The 22,575-nt window shown below is 48.7% G+C and overlaps 2 protein-coding genes across 2 annotated transcripts in view; both read right to left on the reverse strand.

Moving 5' to 3' along the window:
- LOC108961955 (runt-related transcription factor 1-like) overlaps positions 1-22,575 on the reverse strand; it is a 143,296-nt gene that overhangs the window by 55,880 nt on the left and 64,841 nt on the right. The window lies entirely within an intron of this gene.
- The window catches only part of LOC103825080 (zinc finger and SCAN domain-containing protein 2-like), a 36,285-nt gene continuing 18,896 nt past the window's right edge, over positions 5,187-22,575 (reverse strand). The window contains exons 6-8 of the mRNA XM_050976801.1: positions 7,869-7,993; positions 7,290-7,356; positions 5,187-6,363 (exon numbers count right to left, since the gene is read on the reverse strand). Of these exons, the coding sequence (XP_050832758.1) occupies positions 5,187-6,363; positions 7,290-7,356; positions 7,869-7,993 (1,369 nt within the window). The remainder of the gene's footprint in view (positions 6,364-7,289; positions 7,357-7,868; positions 7,994-22,575) is intronic.

The raw sequence follows: 22,575 nt of genomic DNA on the forward strand, positions 1-22,575 counted from the left end.
ATGGTGACAGAGCCGGGCTAATGGAACATTTGGGAACATTGTTACCCCATGGAATCTCATGGAACCAGGTGTCCATGGTGACAGATATGGGCCTGACGGAACACTGGAGAACATTATTACCCCATGGAATCTCATGGAAACAGGTGTCTATGGTGATAGGTCTGGGGCTGATGGAACACTGGAGAACATTGTTACCCCATGGAATCTCATGGAACCAGGTGTCCATGGTGACAAAGTAGGAGCTGATGGAACACTGGAGAACATTGTTACCCATGGAATCTCATGGAACCAGTGTGTCCTTGGTGACAGAGCCAGGCCTGATGGAACACTGGAGAACATTATTACCTTCTGGAATCTCATAGAACCAGCTGTCCATGGTGACAAGAGATGGGCCTGATGGAACACTGTAGAACTTTATTACCCACCGGAATCTCATGGAACAAGCTGTCCATGTAGACAGAGCCGGTCCTGAAGGAACACTGGAGGACATTGATACCCACTGGAATCTCATGGAAACAGGTGTCCATGGTGACAGAGCCGGGCCTGATGGAACACTGGAGAACATTGTTACCCCATGGAATCTCATGGAACCAGATGTCCATGGTGACAGAGCCGAGCCTGATGGAACACAGAATAAAATTTTTGCACAGTGAAATACTATGCAACCAGGTGTTCATAGTGACAGAGCCAGGCCTGATGGAACACTGGAGAATGTTCTTACACAATGGGATCTCATGGAACAATGTTACCGTGGTGGCAGATCTGGGCCTGATAGAACACTGGAGAACATTGTTACCCCATGGAACCAGATATCCATGGTGACAGAGCCTGGCCTGATATATCACTGGAGAACACTGTTACATCATGGAATCTCAGGGAACCAGGTGTCCATGGTGACAGAGTCGGGCCTGATGGAACACTGGCGAACATTGTTACCCAGCAGAATCTCATGGAACTGGGTGTCCATAGCGACAGAATGGTCCCTGATGGAACACTTGAAAACATTGTTACCCCAAGGAATCTCATGGAACCAGGTGTCCATGGTGACATAACCGGGAGTAATGGAAATCTTGAGAACATTATTACCTCATGGAATCCCATGGAACTGGGTATCCATTGTGACAGAGCCGGGAGTAAAGGAATACTGGAGAAAATTGTTACCCACTGAAGTCTCATGGATCCAGGTGTCCATGGTGATATAGCTTGGCCTGATGGAACACTGGAGAACATTGTTACCCCATGGAATCACATGGATCCAGGTATCCATGGTGACAGAGTCGGGCCTGATGGAACACTGGCAAACTTTGTTACCCAGCAGAATCTCATGGAACCGGGTGTCCATAGCGACAGAATGGTCCCTGATGGAACACTTGAAAACATTGTTACCCCAAGGAATCTCATGGAACAGGTGACCATGGTGACAGAGCCGGCTGATGGAACATTGGAGAACATTTTTACCCCATGGAATCCCATAGAACCACGTGTCCATGGTGACAGATCTGGGCCTGATGGAACACTGGAGAACATTATTACTCCATGGAATCTCATGGAACTGGTGTCCATGGTGACAGAGCTGGGCCTGATGGAACACTGGAGAACATTGTTGCCCCATGGAATCACATGGAACCAGGTGTCCATGGTGTCAGACCCAGGCCTGATGGAACACTGGAGAACATTGTTACCTATGGAATCCCATGGAAAATGGTGTCCATGGTGAAAGAGCCTGGCCTGATGGATCACTGGAGAACATTGTTACCACATGGAATCTCATGGAACCAGGTGTCCATGTGACAGAGCTGGCCTGATGGAACACTGGAGAACATTGTTACCCTTGGAATCTCATGGAACCAGGTGTCCATGGTGACAGAGCTAGGCCTGATGGAACACTGGAGAACATTGTTACCCCATGGAATGCCATGGAACCAGGTGTCTATGTTGACAGAGCTAGGCCTGATGGAACACTGGAGAACATTGTTACCCCATGGAATGCCATGGAACCAGGTGTCAATGGTGACAGATCTGGGCCTGATGGATCACAGGAGAACATTGTTAACCCATGGAATCTCATGGAACAAATTGTCCATGGTGACAGAGCCGGGAGTAATGGAACATGGAGGACATTATTACTTACTGGAATTTCATAGAACCAGCTGTCCATGGTGACAGAGCCGGGCCTGAAGGAACACTGGAGGACATTGTTACCCACTGGAGTCTCATGGAACCAGCTGTCCCTGGTGACAGAGATGGGCCTGATGGAACACTGGAGAACATTGTTACCCCATGGAATCTCATGGAACCAGCTGTCCAAGGCGACAGAGCCGGGCCTGATGGAACACTGGAGAACATTGGTACACAGTGGAATCTCATGGAACCAGTTGCCCATGGTGAAAGAGCCGGGCCTGATAGAATGCTGGAGAACATGGTTACCTCACGGAATACCCATGAAAAATGGTGTCCATGGTGAAAGAGCCTGGCCTGATGAATCACTGGAGAACATTGTTACCTGTTGTAATCTCATGGAACCAGGTGTCCATGGTGACAGAGGTGGCCTGATGGAACACTGGAGAACATTGTTACCCCATGGAATCCCATGGAACCGGGTGTTCATTGTGACAGAGCCTGGCCTCATGGATCACTAGAGAACATTGTTACCCCATGTAATCTCATGGAATTAGGTGTCCATGGTGACAGAGCCTGGCCTGATGGAACACTGGAGAACATTGTTACCCCATGGAATATCATGGCACCTGGTGTCCATGATGACAGAGCCGGGCCTGATGGAACACTGGAGAACATTGTTACCCACTGGAATCTCATAGAACCAGGTGTCCATGGTGACAGAGCCGGGCCTGATGGAACGCTGGAGAACATTGTTACCTCATTGAATCCTATGAAAAGTGGTGTCCACGGTGACGGAGCCTGGCCTGATGGATCACGGGAGAACATTGTTACCCAAGGGAATCTCATGGAACCTGGTGTCCATGATGACAGAGCTGGCCTGATAGAACACTGGAGAACATTGTTACCCCATGGAATCCCATGGAACCAGGTGTCCATGATGATAGAGCCTGGCCTGATGGATCCCTGGAGAACATTGTTACCCCATGGAATCTCATGGAAACAGGTGGCCATGGTGACGTAGACGGGAGGAATGGAGCACTTCAGAACATTGCTACCGCCTGGAATCTCATGGAACCACATGTTCATGGTGAAAGAGCTGGGCCTGATAGAACGCTGGAGAACATGGTTACCTCATGGAATAGCCATGAATAATGGTGTCCATGGTGAAAGAGCCTGGCCTGATGAATCACTGGAGAACATTGTTACCTGTTGGAATCTCATGGAACCAGGTGTCCATGGTGACAGAGTTGGCCTGATGGAACACTGGAGAACATTATTACCCCATGGAATCTCATGGAATCGGGTGTCCATCGTGACAGAGCCTGGTTAATGGAACACTGGAGAACATTGTTACCCCATGGAATCTCATGGAACCAGGTGTCCATGGTGACAGATCCAGGAGTAATGGAAAACTGGAGAACATTTTTACCTGTTGGAATCTCATGGAACCAGGTTTCCATGGTGACAGAGCCGGGAGTAATGGAACATGGAGAACATTATTACCTATTGGAATCTCATGGAACCAGCTGTCCATGGTGACATAGCTGGCCTGATGGAACACTGGAGGACATTGTTACCTGTCCCCCTGATTTTCTAGTATTTCCTAAGCCTTCTGGTCTTTACTCCTTTGTGGAGAACTTTCTCACACACTTTCTGTAGATAACACGTTGTTTTGCATTCCTTTATGGAGGAGGAGAAACTTGATGGACTGTTAGTTTGTCCAGTGGTCTTGGTGAGGTGGCACTGTCACCCTCCAATCCACTGTCACTTTTGGGAAACTATAAATATTGGAGTCAGAAATAAACTTTCTCCTTTTGCTCTTCTCTTCAGAGCAAGGTGTGCGTCTGTTTCTTTCGTGTCCGATAGCGACATCTGGTGACCGCCGAAGTGTACTGCAGCCCAGGCTGAGACAAGTCGGTTTGCGGTGAGGCCGTGCCGGTCTCCCAACCCCCCCTCCTTGGTGCTTTGCCTGTTGTTTCCGTGGTGATGGCCCCCTCCCTGACTTGCGAGGAGGAGTCTTTCGTTTTGGGCATCTGGAGAGATGTCCTGGAGGTGAGGCAGATCCCAGGTTCTTGGGGAGAGTTTATGAAACTTTATGCGTGGGCCAGGGAGCAGGGGTTCTTTTCGGGCCCTGGGAGGACGTTCTCCAGGGAGGAATGGTCTCGTCTGGGCACCTGCCTCCAGGAAGTCCTTTTTGATGATTGCTCTGTGTAGGTGGTGCCACTGCTGGTGCAGTGGAAAAGGTGTATGATGATTTGGCAGTGGTCTGGTTTTCTAGTCCTCGGAGCTCCCTGGGTGTCGCCCTGATTTTGTAAAACCTTGTTAAGCCTTCTGAAGTTTACATTCTTTCAACAAACTTTCTCACACACCATTCTGTAAATAACCTATGTTTTGCATTCTTTCATGGAGGTGGAGAGAATTGATGGACCCTTGGTCTGTCCAGTGACTTTGGAGAGGTGGCACTGTCACCCTCCAATCCACTGTCACCTTTGGAAAACTATAAATGTTGAAGTCAGGAAATAAAGGTCCTCTTTTGTTCCCCTTGAAAGCAGCAGTGTCTGTGTCATCATTTCGTGCCTTATCACAACACCTGGGAAGCCATCCTCTCTCGGTGGCGGATGAGGGGGAGTTTGAGTTTCTGTCTGATGTGGGCCCCCCCTACCCCGTGCCGGGACGGATCTGGCCGGGAGGAGGGTGGCCCCCCGCCCGGGGCGGATGGGGCTCCTGGCCAGCTGGCCCCGAGTCCGGGGAGAGGAGCCTTGCGGGCGACGGAGCTCCTTGTGGAGTTGGCTGGCCGCCCCTGTCCCGCTTCGCCCCACGGGGGCGGCGGGGCGGGTGGAGCGCCGTCCTTTATTTGTGCGTTTCCAGCACTTGGCGGTGGCGGGGAGTCTCTGGGGCAGACCTCTCCTTTGCTCGAGCCTGACTCTGTGACGACTCTTTGTCCGAACTGCGGCATCTCTAAGAAATTCTCCCTGGGTGCGGTGGAGGCGGGTTCGCCCGCCTCCGAGCCGGACTCGCCCGTCTCTGGGCGTGCGCAGTTGGAGGAGGCGGCTGGGGCCGGAGAGTCAGTCGGTGCTCCGTCGGACCCCGCCCTGGGGGCCGGGCGGCCCGCCCCTCTCCGCGCAGTGGGGGCAGTGCCCGCTGTGGCGTCTTGCGTCCCAGACTGTTCTCTTATCGGGGGCTTCCCGGGTTTCCTGGTGCCGCCCCGCAGTGATGGGGTTTCGCCGGCCGTGCCGCCATTGGCGCCCCGCCCGGCCCCCCCGGCCGGGGACAGGGACCCCGAGCTGATCTCGTTTCGGTCCGTCCCGGCACCGCGGGCTGTGCCGGCGTCGGCGTCTGCCGCGGCTGCTCCCGCCGGAGCTGCGGCACGACAGGGCGCTGACGTATTCACCTTTAGCGCGGCTGCTGGCATGGAAGGTGGGAGGCCGGTGGGTCTGAGGGGCCGTGGCCCCTCCCCATCGAACCTGTGGACGCTCCCCCCGTGCCAGGTGACCGTGCGTCCGAAGGAGCCCGGCCGTTTCTGGTGGGAATGTAAGTCTAAGACCGATGAGATGTGTGAGCCTGCCTCCTTGCGGCATCTGCGGGGTCGTGGAGGGGGCCCCTACGGCTCCGCTGGTGCTGCGGGGGGTGCAGGGAAGGATGGTTCTCGGCTGGTTCCTAGTCGGACAACTGCTCTTGTCCCTGCGCGGCCCACGGACCGGGGCGCAGCAGGAGCTGCGGCTTTGCCAGGGGGTTTCCAGGCTTTCCCTGTGATCAGGGGTGTCACTCATAGCACCCATGAACCTGTATCTTATAAGTTGGAGAAGGAACTTCGTGATGCAGTTACTCAGCATGGTGTGGGGTCTGCCGAAGTTATGCAGATTCTCCGGAGGGTTGCTAGGGACGTGCTGACGCCTTCCGATCTCCGTGCTGTGGCTCATTCCCTTTTTGACCCGGTGCAGTACGGTGTTTTTGAAACCAAATGGGCTCGTTTGGCGACTCTCCAAGTGGCACAGAATGCCGAGCTGGGACAGCAGGATCCCAGGCGTGCAGCTGTGCCGGAAATGCTGTTGGGCAAGGGACCCTATGAGGACCCTCAGGGGCAGGCTGGATTTCACCACCTTGTGCTCGATCAATGCAACTCGGTGGGCATGGCAGCGATTGTTCAGACCCTGGAGATGATTGCCCCAAGGCAGGCATTCTCGACCATTGTCCAGGGGCCTGATGAGCCGTTCATGACATTTGCAGCAAAGCTGACTGCGGCTGTGGAGAGGCAGGTGCCAGATCCTTGGGCGAGGAAGATTGTCCTTGCAAACCTTGTGAGGTGTAATTGCAATGATGATTGTCGGAGGACCATAATGGCTATGCCTGGGGCTCCTTCCATCTTTGAGATGGCAGAGGCCTGCACAGACCTCTTTCCCGCGGGTCGGAAGTTGGCTGCTGAGGCTACCATGGCGCAGCCAGTTTGGGCAGCACCACAGGGCAGGTGGCCACAGCAGGGGAATGCACAGGCTGGCAAGAAGGGGGGAAGAAGGGGCAGAAGGTAAAACTGCCCATGTTCTTGTGCGGTCGGTGCGGTAGGCCTAATCATATGTCCAATGTCTGCAAGGCGACTGTTCATGTTAATGGCCAGGCCTTAACGAGCTCGGGAAACGTAAAGCCGAGCGCAAAGGGGGGACGCGCCAAGATAGAAGCCTCTCCCCAGACCCCGGAGCCAATGCAGGTCTGCTTTGCCGGCTCGCAGCCAGCACCAGCGGATCCGCAGGCGTGGATGTCTGCACCACAGCAACAGTCGTTATAGACTCTGGTAAGATACACAAGGTTCCTCTGGATGCCTTTGGGGCATGCGCCAAAGGCATCATGTCCTGGGTGGGGGCATGAGTGCTCTCCTGATGGGGAGGTCTAGTGCCACTCTCCAGGGCATCATTGTGCACCTGGGGCTCATTGATGCAGATTCCATGGGGCAGATTTGCGCCATGGTCTCCACACCCACCCCCCCGTTACGATCCCGAAAGGGACGCGACTTGCTCAACTTGTGCCCTTTAAGTCCTCTGTTTGCAGGACGTCTGACCGGTCGCGTGGAACTGGCGGCTTTGGATCCACTGGGACGCCCCAAGTTTACTGGACTGCTGTCCTGACCAGGGACCGTCCCGAGATGCTGTGCACCCTGTCCATCCCTGGTGTGACACCGTCGGAGATCCGACTCCGTGGGCTTCTTGACAGTGGTGCTGATGTTACGGTTCTCTCCCTCGACACCTGGCCCCCAGAGTGGCCCCTGAATCCGGTGGAGGCGTCAGTCACAGGACTGAGAGGGACGGCGCGGTGCTACGTGAGCCAGCGGCCTGTGCTGGTTGTGAACCCAGAGGGACAACAGGCCTGGATTAGGCCTCATGTTACTTCTACTCCTGCCAATCTCTGGGGGAGAGATGTTTTGTCCGCCTGGGGGGTGCGTATCGGCACGGATTTTTGATGGGGGCCACTGCGATGAAGGGCGCGGAGTGTCCTACGCCTCCTATACGGTGGCTGGTGGACAAGCCTGTTTGGGAAAACCAGTGGCCCCTCCCTGACGAAAAATTGGTCGCCCTTTGAACTTTGGTGCAGGAGCAGTTGGACCAGGGTCATCTGGAGCCTTCTACCAGTCCCTGGAACACTCCTGTCTTCTGCATCAGAAAGAAGTCTGGGAAATGGAGGTTGTTGCAAGACCTCCGAAAGGTCAATGCCGTGATGGAAGGCATGGGAACATTGCAGGTGGGCATGCCATCGCCTACCATGCTTCCCGCAGACTGGCCGGTCCTCATTGTGGATCTGAAGGACTGTTTCTTTACCATACCTTTGCATCCCAATGACAGGCCAAAATTCACCTTCTCGGTGCCAGCGATCAACAACGCTGAGCCTGCACAGAGATATCAATGGAGGACTTTGCCCAAGGGCATGCGGAATTCTCCGGCCATATGCCAATGGTATGTGGCCCGTGCCTTGTCTGGAGTTCGCAAGCAGTTTCCTGATGCACGTCTGTATCATTATATGGACGACATTTTGGTGGCTGCGTCCACCCAGGATGAGCTGCTGAGGATTCAGCCTCGGTTGCTGGATGCTCTGCATGCTCATGGACTGCAGGTGGCTCCAGAAAAGGTTCAACAACAACCACCTTGGAAATATTTGGGGGTCAAAATCCTGGAGCGGACAATCTGTCACCAGGAGGTGCAATTTGTGCAATCCGTGAAGACACTGAACGATACTCAGAAATTGGTGGGTGTCATCACTTGGTTACGTCCGTATCTGGGACTAACCGACGCACAACTGTCTCCACTGTACGATTTGCTGAAAGGAGACTCTGACCTAAGGTCACCTCGCACATTGACCCCTGAGGCGCGTGAGGCGCTGCAGGTGGTTCAGCGAGCTGTTTCGGCTTGCCTAGTTTATCGCATTGATCCCTCCGTTGATGTCACTGTGTTTATCACCACTCCAGATTCGCATCCCACAGGTATCATTGGCCAGTGGAGTGACAAATGGTCCGATTCCTTGCACATCTTGGAATGGGTTTTCCTGCCCCATCAGCCGCAGAAGACGGCAACTGCATTGTTTGAGCTGATTGCTCGTTTGATAATCAAATGCCGAAAACGGTGTTTGCAATTGATGGGTGCGGATCCCGCAAAGATCATACTCCCGGTACCCCGGGAAGATTTTGACTGGAGCTTTGCAAACAGTGTGTCCCTGCAGAGCGCTCTGGAAAATTTTTCAGGGCAGATCACTTATCATCTGCCCAGCCATAGGCTATTACATGTGGTGAAGTCCACACAGATCTCTTTGCGGCCCAAAAATAGTCAGGAACCCGTGCAAGGACCCACTGTCTTCACTGACAGTTCAGGGAAAACAGGAAAGGCCATTGTTACCTGGAGGGACGGATCTGAGTGGCAGGTTCTGGAAGGCCGTGAGGATGGGTCAGCCCAATTGGTTGAGTTGAGGGCTGCTGTCATGGCATTTGAGAAATTCTCCCAGGAACCTTTCAACTTGGTCACGGATTCTGCCTATGTGGCCGACATCGCGCAGCGATTGGGTCATTCGGTTTTGAAGGAGGTCAGTAATCCTGCCTTGTTTCATTTGCTGAAGACCTTGTGGCGTGCCATTCAGGCCAGGGTTCATCCGTTCTATGTTCTGCATGTGAGGAGCCACACCAATTTGCCAGGATTTATAGTGGAAGGTAACGCGAGCGCTGACAAGTTGGCTAACCCAGCGTGGGTGGCACCTCAGCCTGATACACTCGCGCAGGCCGAGGCATCACATGGGTTTTTCCACCAAAACGCACATACCCTGCAAAAGCAGTTTCAGCTGACGCCAACTGAGGCTCGTGACATCGTTCAGTCGTGTGATGACTGCCACGCACTCGCTGCGCCTTTGCCGGCAGGGGTTAACCCCAGAGGCCTTCGGGCCTTGGAGCTTTGGCAGACCGATGTCACCCAGATTGCCGAGTTTAGCCGGCTCAAGTATGTGCATGTCATGGTGGACACGTTCTCTGCCATGTGGGCTTCTGCTCACACTGGAGAAAAGGCCCGTGATGTCATTGCCCACTGGAGGCAGGCCTTTGCCGTTCTGGGCATACCTTCTGCTGTGAAAACCGACAATGGTCCTGCTTACACATCTCAAAAGGTGCGGCAGTTCCTGCAGTTGTGGGGTGTTTCATACAAGTTCGGTATCCCTCATTCTCCAACTGGTCAAGCGATTGTGGAACGTGCTCATGGTACTCTGAAGCAGGTCCTTCAAAAACAAAAACGGGGAATGCAGGGTGAAACCCCGCACAGTCGGTTGGCAAAAGCTTTGTACACAATCAATCATCTCACTGTGCCGCAGAACTCAAATAATCATGTCATTTTGAACCATCATCTCTCATTGCAGGCTGCGGACGAGACAGCAGCCTATTATATATTATTATATAATAATAATATAATATTATTATATTATTATAATATATTATATATATTATTATTATTATATTATATATTATATTATTATATTTATTATATATATTATTACTATAATATTATTATATTAAGAATATACCAACCCCATTTTCTGAATATGTCTATTATTGTTTGTGAAAGTGTCCATTGTCCATTATCCCAAGCAGGCTGGATTGTGCATCAGCGGAATATGGCCATTGTTTCTCATAAACTCCTCAATCTGCAACAAATCCTCAACATTTGTCGATCAGCAAAGGGATCAGGTCAGTTCTTTCTCCCCCTCCGGCTGTAGGCCGGGTGGGGGAGGGGAAAAGGCCACGAGGCGGCGTGAGCTGGGCCGGAGGCCTTGGATCTTGGAGAGAGAGAGAGAGAGACCGGGGGGGGGGAAGTGAAAGGATGGAGGGGTGGAAGTAGTGAAAGCACCGAGCAAACTCCCCCCCCCCCCCCCACCCTCACCCCGCTTCCTAGAGAGAGAGAAAGGAGAGAAAAGAGATAAGACGCTTATGAAATGTCTTGGTTTTGGACTGGGCACAATGCCAGTGCCTCCATGAAAACACATCCACGTAGTGTCTACTGTGAGATGTGACCAGAAACAGAGCAAGCAAACACCAATTTAGGAATAAAAGGAAACAAAAAAACTTTATTAACACACACACACACACACACACACACACACACACACACATACACACACACACACACACAAAGAACAGAATGGAAATCTTTCAAACACATTTTCTCCTCCCCCTCTCAACCCACATTACAACATACAATACGAACTCAAATCTTCCTTCAGTCCCCATCTCCCAGGTGTTAATTCTCAGTCCATTATCCTTCTTCAAACAATCAATACATTCTATTAAAGAGGAAGGAGTCTTCTCCTTGTGCTGTTTCTTGACTAACCCCTTTCCATATTCCATGCTCTCACCATGGACATGGACCAGAAGATTGCTTTTGGGGTTTCTCTTTTTAAGGATACTTTGGTCAGTTCCACAAAACGACAGTCTCTCCATTTTGGGATAACAAAATCCCCCCCATTTCCCCCGGGGCAAGGGCTTCACGACAGAAATCCTCTCATTTCTGATTTCTGCCCACCACTACTCTTCACTGCCTTTCTTGGGTCTGAGCCATTGCTTTCCCCCCAAAACCGCAGCCTCTGTGTTACAATAGAAAGTTAGTCCGTCCACAGCCGAAAAAAAACCTGCTCCTCCGTTTATCTCTTCCCAAGTAAATTCTTCTCATTAACTCCACTACTCCCTACTCACACAAACCTCTCATTTCACTTGTCCATTTCTTCTTGTTCTTATCTCTGTCCTCCGGGAGGATCAACGTCTGGAAGGTTTCCATCGTGAAGGAAAAAAAGTTAAAATCATCTCTAGGTGCCGGACTCTCTTCTCACTCTTGGCCGACTTCCAGGAGCTGCCCTGCTTTGTTTTTGCAGAAGCCAGACTGATTTAAAAGCACTGTCAATGAGTTTCTGCACCCAGCGTAGAAAGCAAGGCACTATAAGCAGAATTGAAAAATGAATACAAAGTATCATAATGCCAAAGCGCACTAAGTTATTTAGCCAGCCTGTTATTCCCCAGGATTTTAGCCACACATCAAAGGAATTGTCCACAACTGTGAGCTTTTGCACATTTTCCTTAAGCAGTGTCTGTTTGTGTGAATAGATTCAGAGTGGTCAGAGAGATTCATGCAACACATCCCTTCAAAATCCTCACACCCATGTCCTTGTGCTAGCAACAAAAAATCTATAGCAGCCCTGTCTTGTAGCACAGCGTGGCGTATGCTACCTACATCAGTGGTAAGCTCATTCAGTATTATAGATGTAATAATTTGTTTTCCTTTTGTTTATAGATGTAATAATTTGTTTTCCTGTCCCACAAGCCAATTGTTTTAATTGTGTAAGGGCCTGTGAAGAAGCTACGCCTGGTGTAAAAAGTGATGCCAGTATAACCAAAGGCCTGTTCCATAATTCTACCTTATCCCTACAGCCTGAGCCTAATGAATGCACACTACGTTTCTGACGCTAGTATTTGTGCCTGATGATAAGCATCTGTTGAATGCTAGGGGCAAACAGTGCCAGTTTCCCAAAATAGCAAGGTCCTCCTAATGCTTTCTGAGGAATTGCAGTCCAAGCTCTATCTCCAAAAATGAGAAAAACTCCAGGAGGCAACATGCTTGCTGATTTTTGTTTTAAGGGCATAGACCGTGTCCAGTTGGCACAGTGTGCCGTGGTATTGTAATACTGTTGCCCGATCCGAAGAAAACACAAAACAACCGGAGTTGCTTTATGCGGTGCTTTATTGAGGGCCCTGGGAGCCTGAGGACTTTCGTCCAAAGTCAGAGCCCCATCTTGCAACAAAATTTACAGGGTTTATATACTTTTCTTAACATGATTGCTTCATCTGATCTATGTACATCGCTAAGCATCTTTAGAGGTATACTGAGATTTATTAGGTACATCATGACATTTGTTACTTAGCCAGAAGGTACATTCCATAGATAAGAATGTAGCAAATCTTATAATACAAGAATGTAGCAAATCTTAGATAATACATTCTCTCGATCTACCATGCACTAAAGTTCACTTAAAGTTTACCGGGCTTACTGCGGCCTTAGCATAACTACTGCTACTCATGCTAACTATCATATTGTTTCACTAATCTAGACATCTATCTATGAACTAAAATACGTTTTTCAATAATTTTCGAACTTCTGCAACAATACCACAAAGATACAGGAGATATCCAAGTGCTGTCATGTCCGGGCTTTCCTGACCTCTCCCTAATCAGCTCTCTGCCCTTGAAATACTCAAAGAACAAACAATAATTTCCTGGCACTGATCCCAGAATATCCAGCTCCTGTGGCTCCTGACTTGTAGTATTTAATTTTTCAGTGATTTTAAATGCCTGAGATCCTAAAGTATTTCTAGGGATTTTTTGTTTTTCACACCAATTTTCTGTGATTATTCCATTTTGATTAGTACACCTATTTGACCAGGCCTTGCTTAAGTTATCATAAATTTGAGCTCTGGTCCATTTTCCAAATTCTTCCATTGTGTCTAAGGGAACTCCAATTAAGCAGGTACGAAATGGATCCAAAGGTGTATGTTGAGCCTATGTGGAGTTGCTAGTACTTCCTCAGCATACTCCAGCACACTTGGTAGATACTCCGATCGTTGTTCAGTTGTCAGGTGTTGGAGAAGTGGATTCAGGGCTGTCTGGAATCGGTGCTTTCACCGACTCTCCGCCTCTGGACACAGCATGGGTTGATGACGGTGGTTTCAGATAGGGCTTCACCCACTTGGCTGGGATCCAATGAATGCCTTTATGTGTAAGTAAGCACATATAACCTCTGCCTATTAGTTTTACTGTAGCTGGTCCTTCCCACACCCCTGTTTCTGGGCTTTTGAACATGACCTGAGTACCGTCGGGCAATTCCTCCCTTGGATTACGTGTGAGGGTGTGATGCACAAGAATAGGTGGATCTTCCCTATCTCCTGTTGTTCTAAGGTAATTAAGCACAAAGATGGCTTTAGCTGTTTTTTCCTCAGGGGATAATCCTGTTGTTCCCCCTTTTTGTTTTTGCAGCATGCCCTTGAACGTCTAATGAGCACGCTCAATAATTGCTGGACCAGGAGGATTGTGAGGAATACCAGTGTCATGTTGAATACCCCATGAATTACAGAAGCGCTTGAATCCTAAGGAACAGTAAGCAGGACCATTGTCAGTCTTGATTGCTAAGGGGACACCTAATATGGCAAAGCAATTGTAAAAATGTTTTTCAACATGACGTGCTGCCTCACCTGTTAAGGGAGTAGCCCATATAACACAAGAATAGGTATCAATGCAAACATGTACAAACTTTTTTTGACCAAATTCTGCTACATGAGTTACATCCATTTGCCACAATTGCAAAGGTTCAGTACCCCTAGGGTTAACACCAGTGCCTAAACCAATGCCATCTTGTTGACAATGAGGACAGGATCGCACAATACCAGAAGCATCAGTAAAGGGAACACCAAATTGTTTAACTAACATTTTAGCAGACTGATGAAGAAAAGCGTGGGAAGTTTTAGCCTGCTGAAATTTATCAGGGTTTGGCATTGGCCAGACAGTGGCTAGCAACCGATCAGCTCGAGCATTACCTTCAGACAGACCAGGGAGACCTTGATGACTTCAAATATGAGTAATAAAGTATTCCTGCTGTCGTTGATCTAGGTTTTTAGGCAATTGGCTTAAAAGGGAATACAAATGCTTATTACTCACCTCCTTGAGTACTGCTCTTTCAAGGCGTTGGACACAGCCAACTACATAAAGTGAATCAGAAGCAATGTTAATGGCCTCATTTTTCCAATTTTCAAAAGCCCAAATCACCGCTTTCAATTCTAATGTCTGCAATGTATCTTTTGACTCTCCAAAAATGACATGCTTTTTCCACACTTTTTCCTGCTGCCAAGTGCAGGCAGCCCTTTTTGACCTTGTACCTGCATCTGTAAATACTGTCTGCCCAGATACTGGACAGTCAGATCTCCAGGGTCTGTCCTCCAGACGCTGGTGCTCCAATAAAGATAACACCTGGTGTCGTGGGTAAGTGTTGTGAACTTTACCATCATACCCAGCCAAAGCTATCTGAAAAGAAACAGAATGTCTAATTCCCCATTCAAGATACCAGTTAGCCAGTGGTACTACAATTGCATACGGTTCATGTCCCCAGATTTCCAAAATTCTCCTCCTACCCTTCATAATTAAATGAGCAAAAATTTCCTAACGCGTGGTAATAGTTCTAGCCTGTTTTACAGGTAAAAACATCCACTCCAAAAGAACTAGGGCATTAGCCCAAGTTTTAACCCTTTGACAAATTAAGGCGAAAGGATGCTTGGCAAAGTAGTCATCCTCCTTGCCCTGATTGATGATTATCAATTGAACTGGAACATCCTTGATCAGACGATGTGCATGTGATGTAGCAACCTTTGTGGTAATGTGATCCAAGGCCCGCTGCTGTCTCTTATCTAGAGTCCACCTGGGAAGGTAAAGGTAATTACATCTTTGCTCATTTGAGTTGTCTGAGTCTCTCTAATACCTGCAATGACTAAAGTAGGGTTAACTAATGCCAAATCTTTAGGCCATATTGTGTTTGAAATGAGGGTTACATCTGCTCCAGTTTCAGTTGTGAGGTTTTTAGTAATAGAATCACCATTAGGATGTGTCAGTGTTACCTGTTGGTTTGGTTTACCTCTTGGGATGTCCATGGCCTAATATACTTCTGGGTTACTTGTGAAACCAAAGCTTCCTGTTCCCCACTCCTTGTCATCTGCACAGGGGACACAAGACTTAAAAGGAACAAGCTGAGCAATTTGTGAGCCTTTGGGAATAGATACAGGAGGGAAAAATGTTCTAACCATAATTTTAACAACCCCTTGATAGTCTACATCAATAACCCCAGGGGTTATATCCAATCCCTTTTTACTGGCAGATGATCTCCCCAACAAAAAAGCACTAAGCCCACCCCCAAGGGTCCTTTTACATTGGTGTCTATCAGGTGTACAGCAGAGTCTGTGATGGTGACATCTACTGCAGTGTCTATGTCCAGTCTGGCACTTCTGGCTGTTGAGGATCTGAGTGTGTAGAGCCCACGGTGGGAGGCTGAGCTATCCAGGCTCTCCTTACTTGTTTTTGCATGTGAGGAGAGAACGTGTTGGCAAGGCGGTTTCCCTGGAAGAGACATTCTTTAGTGTTGTGGTTATCTTTTTTTTTTTTTTTTTTTTTTTTGTATATAGAACAGATTTTTTTTTTCCTTTTTTTTTTTTTCTTTCCACCGCTGAAAAGCGACACTGACTCTGAACATGTCTGATTTTACCACATCCAAAGCACTTAATGTTCTTTCCCTTCTGCTTTCTTTTCCATTTTAGATATCAGTGGTTTTACTGCATCTTGTACTGCAGCAGCTACATAGGATGCCTTTTCCCTTTCTGTAGTCCTAGCCATCAGTTCCAGCATTTCTGTAACATCACCTCCCTTCTTTAATGTACCCAAAATCTGCTGAGTTTTATCATTAGCATTGTCACAAGCCAGCATATTAAACAATTTCACCTTTGTGTCTGGGTCCAAATCAGGATGATCATAAATAGCCTCATGCAATCTGTCCACAAATTTATCAAAGTCCTCATTCTCTCTTTGGCGAATTTGAGTAAAAGCCTCAGTGTATAATCCATCAGGAAGTGCAAGAAGAGCATTATAGGCTAATTGTTGGCTATGTGTAAAACTTCGTCAATGCTCCTAACCTGGGCAGTGGCAGTAGCCTAGGGCCCTTTGCCAAGTAACTGCTGTGCTGTTAAACCATACAAAGGATCACCCTGTGCCCGAGGCTTTGCTGCTTCCTGGGCACACTTTTCCTCCCAGCTTTTATGGAACATCATCTGCTGGTGGGGTGGCATTATAAGCCTGATTAGGGTATACACATCAGCTGGAACAAATATGTTAGAGGTAAAAACATACTGCAGCAGTGACTGTTCAAGCTGGGATTTTAAACCAAATTGTGAGACTGCATTTCTTACCCTCTCTAAAGTCTTCCAATCGAAAGGTTCCCAAACTCTACCTGCAGCATTAGTTACTACAGGAAAAGCCTGTATATCATTTGTGACAAAAGTCCCTTTTATAATCGCTTCTGTAATAACCCCCTGCCACTTGCGTTTCTGCACTGCTTCTATTTCAGGGTCACATTCCAATTCTAATTCCGCATCCTTTACAGCATGAGAGGGAGAATTTTGTTTAACCAGCTGGGATGCTGGATCAGAGACAACATGAGAAGGAGGTACCCGCTTTCCTGATTGTCTGTCCGAACCCACAATCATTGGTAGATTCATTTTTTCAAAAGAATAGTCTCTTTTAGGGACAACTGAATCCTTTTGTTAAATTACCAATTTTTGTAAATTGTCCACAAGAGACCTTAAATCCTCTTCAATGGAAGTATTATTCATAACAACATCTCTTTCCTTATCCTTTACAGCATGTTTAGTCTCTAAGTTACTGTTATCAGCAATTTTTTCACTCTGAGTACAACTGTCCTTTGTTCTGCAGACTAACAAACCTGAAGAACTTTTTTCACTGTGCGTGCAAGTATCCTTTGGTCTGCAGACCAACACCTCTGAAGGGGCAGCAGCTTCCTCATTCTTACTAGGAGCTGGAGGAGCAGTTGGTGCAATGCTCCATGCTGAGCTGAGGGGTTGTGGGCTGTGCAAGGGAATATCTAAGGTTGTAGAAAACAGTGGTTGAACTGAAGTTACTGGGAATGCCTGAGGTTTTTCTGGCTCAGAGGCAAGGGCAGCCCAAGCTGCAGAAGCAGCTTTCCTCTCTGCCTTTAAACCCTGTAAAGCTGCTATGATGATTTTCCACAAAGTAGCATACTTAGATGCCTCTTTTGCCCCATTCCTCCCGGATGCAATGCAGTCCCATAACCTTCGCCCCACAGCTTCCCATGTCAAAATCTCAAAAGCACCCTGTGCTCCTGCTATGAGATTATGTTCCTAAGCCCAGTGTAATAGCCCCTTCAAAATGGAAGCATCATACTTTTGTTCTCTCTTAGAGAGGATATGTTGGAGGAGTTTCTAAACACCTTCCCTTTCATGTTCAGACCCCATCTCCCCCCGGCCGCTCACCTTGATCAGGGTGAGATTCAGGACAACTACGACTGGAGCTCCAGGTAACCTTTTCCTCTCACCGGGGCAGTGAGGATACTTTCAGTCGGCTTCTCTGCTCCTCGAGGGCTGGCTCCGACCCTCTGCACAGCAGCCAAATTCCTGTCCTTGAGTCCCTCTCAGGGTTGCCCTGCAATTCTCTACCAGAAATGTGGGGGGAACGGTGCAGGACGTGGAGGTTCAGGAAGATCACACCACAGCCAATATGATCTAGTGAAGCCAAATTTATTATCCCTAAAACGACTGTATTTATAATAATTCTCTACTGTCCACACGTCTCTAGCTAATACATGCTTGGCCAGGCCTAGCTGTTCACGTGTCTAAGATAGGGTGCTGATTGGATCATCTAACTTTTCACGCGTCTGGCTGTGGTTTTCATGTCCCACCCATGAACTGTCTTTTTCCTCACTTTCCCAAGCTCACTGATAAACTTGCTGAGTCCATTTGACTCTTCTTCTTGTATCCTTTTCAAGGATATACCGACCCCATTTTCTGAATATGTCCAGTATTGTTTGTGAATGTGTCCATTGTCCATTATCCCAAGCAGGCTGGATTGTGCATCAGCTGAATATGGCCATTGTTTCTCAAAAACTCCTCAATCTGCAACAAATCCTCAACAATGGTACGCCACTGTTGACATTGCTAACGCATTTTTCTCCATTCCTCTGGCAGCAGAATGCAGGCCTCAGTTTGCTTTCACCTGGAGGGGCGTGCAGTACACTTGGAACCGACTGCCCCATGGGTGGAAGCACAGCCCCACCATCTGCCATGGACTGATCCAGACTGCACTGGAAGAGGGTAAAGTTCCAGAACACCTGGTACATCGATGACATCATTGTGTGGGGGAACATGGCAATGGAAGTATTTGAAAAAGCAGAGAGGATCATCCAGATTCTGCTAAAAGCCAGTTTCGCCATCAAGAAGAGCAAAGTCAAAAGACCGTCCCTAGAGATCCAGTTCCTGGGAGTAAAGTGGCAAGACGGACGGCATCAGATTCCCACTGAAGTCATCAACAAGATCACAGCTATGTCTCCACCAACTAGCAAGAAGGAAACACAAGCTTTCCTAGGTGCCATAGGTTTTTCGAGAATGCACATTTCTGAGTACAGCCAGATTGTGAGCCCTCTTTACCTGGTCACCTGCAAGAAGAACAATTTCCACTGGGGCCCTGAAGAGCAACAGGCTTTTGCCCAGATCAAACAGGAGACTACTCATGCAGTTGCCCTTGGCCCATTCAGGACGGGACCAGAGGTGAAGCACGTGCTCTACTCTGCAGCCGGGAACCATGGCTTGTCCTGGAGCCTTTGGCAGAAGGTGCCTGGGGAGACTTGGTATCGACCACTGGGATTCTGGAGTTGCAGCTACAGATGGTCCGAAGCCAACTACACTCCCACAGAGAAGGAAATCTTGGCTGCCTATGAAGGAGTTCAAGCTGCCTCAGAGGTGATTGACAGGGAAGCACAACTCCTCCTGGCACCCCAACTGCTGGTGTTGGGGTGGATGTTTAAGAAAAAGTTTCCCACTATCCACCACGCCTCTGACGCTACATGGAGTAAATGGAATGCTCTGATCACACAGCGTGCCCATATTGGAAACCTGAATTGCCCTGGGATTTTGGAGATAATTACAAACTGCCTGGAAGGTGAAAACTTTGGTCTCACTGATGAAGAGGAACAAGAGCAAGTGACACGTGCTGAAGAAGCTCCACCATACAACCAATTACCAGCAGAGGAAACACGCTACGCTCTTTTCATGGACGGTTCCTGTCGCATTGTAGGGATGAACCAGAAGGGGGAAGCAGCCGTATGGAGCCCCACACGACAGGTCGCTCAAGCTACCGAAGGAGAAGGTGGATGAAGTCAACTTTCTGAACTCAAAGCTGTTCAGCTGGCCCTGGACATTGCTGAGAGAGAGAAGTGGCCAAAGCTCTACCTTTATACTGACTTGTGGATGGTAGCCAATGCTCTGTGGGGCTGGCTGGAAAGGTGGAAAAAGGCCAACTGGCAGCACAGGGGAACACCAGTCTGGGCTGCTGATGAATGGAAAGACATTGCCACTCGGTTGGAGAAGCTCCCTGTGAAGGTCTGCCATGTAGATGCCCATGTCCCCAAGAGTCGGGCTAATGAGGAACACTGAAACAATGAACAGGTAAATCAGGCAGCAAAAATAGAGGTGTCAAAGATAGACCTAGATTGGCAAATCAAGGGGGAGCTGTTCCTAGCTCGATGGGCCCATGATGCCTCAGGCCATCAGGGCAGGGATGCCACCTAGAGGTGGGTACGAGACTGAGGGTTGGATGTAACCATGGACAGTATTTCTCAGGTTATCCATGACTGTGAGATGTGTGCTGCCATCAAACAGGCTCAGCGAGTGAAGCCCCTGTGGTATGGTGGGCAGTGGTCCAAGTACAAGTATGGGGAGGCCTGGCAGATCGACTACGTCACACTGCCCCAGACACGCCAAGGCAAGTGCTACGTGCTGACCATGGTGGAAGCCACCACTGGGTGGTTGGAGACCCACCCTGTGCCTCATGCCACTGCCTGGAACACCATCCTGGGCCTTGAAAAGCAAGTCCTGGGGAGACATGGAACCCCTGAGAAAACTGAGTCACACAACGAGACTCATTTCAAGAATGGCCTTGTCCACACCTGGGCCAAGGAACATGGTATTGAATGAATATATCATATCCCCTGTCACGAACCAGCTGCCAGGAAAGTTGAACAGTGCAATGGACTGCTTAGGACTACCCTGAAGGCACTTGGAGGGGGGGACTTTTAGAACTCGGGAAATGAACTTAGCAAAAGTCGCCTGGATGGTCGACACCTGAGGGTCCATCAATAGAGCTGGTCCTGCCCAGTCTGAACCCTTGCACACAGTGGAGGGAGATAAAGTCCCTGTTGTACACGGGAAAGGTATTTTAGGAAAGACTGTTTGGATTAATCCCACCTCAGGCAAAGACAAACCCATCTGTGGAATTGTTTTTGCTCAAGGACCTGGTTACACTTGGTGGGTAATGCAGAAAGATGGAGAAAGCCATGGTGTACCACAGGGAAACCTGGTCTTAAGTGAGAATTGTGTGTAAAGTTTCATTGTGATGCAGATGGAAATAGAATAAGGGGTAGATAATGTTCCAGATTGCAAGGCAAGACAGATTCTATTACCATCTGTATGGCAGGTGTCCTTTGTCAAGTGGGCAATTTTCCTTATCTCTCTCTCTCTCTCTGAGTGATCACAATCACTCCTCCCTCTGGAGGAGACATCTGCTGATAACAGGCTATTGAATGTCACTGCATGGCTGATAAGAACTACAAAATCAGATTGTGAGATGCTCCACCAAGAGGGAGGAGCCAAGAATTGCTACCCAGATATAATCTGGAGATTCTGAAACATCAGCACGACTTTTCTCCACTGGATTCCCCAGGGGAACAGCAGCTGCTTCTACTTCCATGGATCTGCGGAGGAAGAATACACCTTTTTTTCTACAGGACCCCCCTGCTCCAACAGAACCACACCTGAAACTTCAGGAGGACTGCAGCCACTTTTCCAACTGGATTGCTACCAACACCCTGACCAACAGGGTGTCAGGTTGAGTTCTGACTCTGTCAGTGTTCTTCTAGTGTATTGCATTGTTTTATTTTATCCTTTTATTTTTTCCCTTCCCTATTAAAGAACTATTATTTCTGCCGCCGGCCGGGGGCTATGTACAAATCACGAACGGGATGGGACTGCTGTGGAACGTGCCTTGAGCTGTTTTATTTTTCAGCATCAGTCTCATTACATGGCTATGACAATGGGAAGATGCAAGCAGCTCACATCCCAAGCAGCAGACAAAGAACTTAATGTTACAACTTACTTTATAACTTTTTTGACCAGTCACACAAAGCAAAAGCATATTGACAGTGGTTCCATCCAACCACTAAAAGCACACATACCTTTGGTTAAAACAATGCTTGCTTATTTGGAATACGATGCCTGCTTGTGAGCCTTAAAACACAATGCACAGAGCTCCATTATTAAGCTTCAAACTTCCTAATATCTTGCTAGATAAACTTTTCTGCAGCTTAGGAAGTTATTCTAGACAAGTGTTAATACACAGACCATTGTTCTATTTGTCCTTGCTTTTCTACTTTTTAGGTAATTTTTGTGCTGACCTATCTCATGGCTATTGCTTAGCTCTAATCACAGTTCTGCTGTCTCTGAGGCCTGCCTTTTGCAGCTTTCCCATAACCCTCTAATTTCATGGATTCCCACAATTTCTTGCTCCCATATTTTTTGCCTGAGAGCCCCTTAATTTAAAATTCATAGCAATTCGGAGGGGTGGGGAGGGTTTGAATTCTCCATTTCAGGGGAGGCTCCTGCCTTCCAAAACAAGACAGTTCCACAAGGCCCTGAAATGTCACAATGTTCTCCTTGTTTCTGAAGTGTCACCTGGCTTCTTGTTTCCATGGGGCCCTGCAGTGTCACAGTGGTGGTGTCACATTGGATCCTTGGTTCCATCAGGACCAGATGTGTCACCCTGGCCTCTTGTTTCCATGGGGCCCCATCGTGTCACGATGGTCCCTTGCTTCCATGGGGCCTGGCAGTGTCACAGGGGTCTCCTTGGTACCACGGTGTCACAAAGGACCCTTTTCTCCATGAGGCTCCACAATGTCCCAATGGACTCCTTGCTTCCATGGGGTCCCACATGTTCCTTGAATCCTTAGTTCCATGGGGCCCTGTAGTGTCACAATAAGTCCATTCCGTGGTGCCACACAGTGTGACAACTGCTGTGGGGGCCCTGAGGGGCATTCCCTGGCTTAGGGAGACACAAGAAGCTTC

The sequence above is a fragment of the Serinus canaria genome, chromosome 1, assembly GCF_022539315.1.
Source record: "Serinus canaria isolate serCan28SL12 chromosome 1, serCan2020, whole genome shotgun sequence".
NCBI lineage: Eukaryota > Metazoa > Chordata > Aves > Passeriformes > Fringillidae > Serinus > Serinus canaria.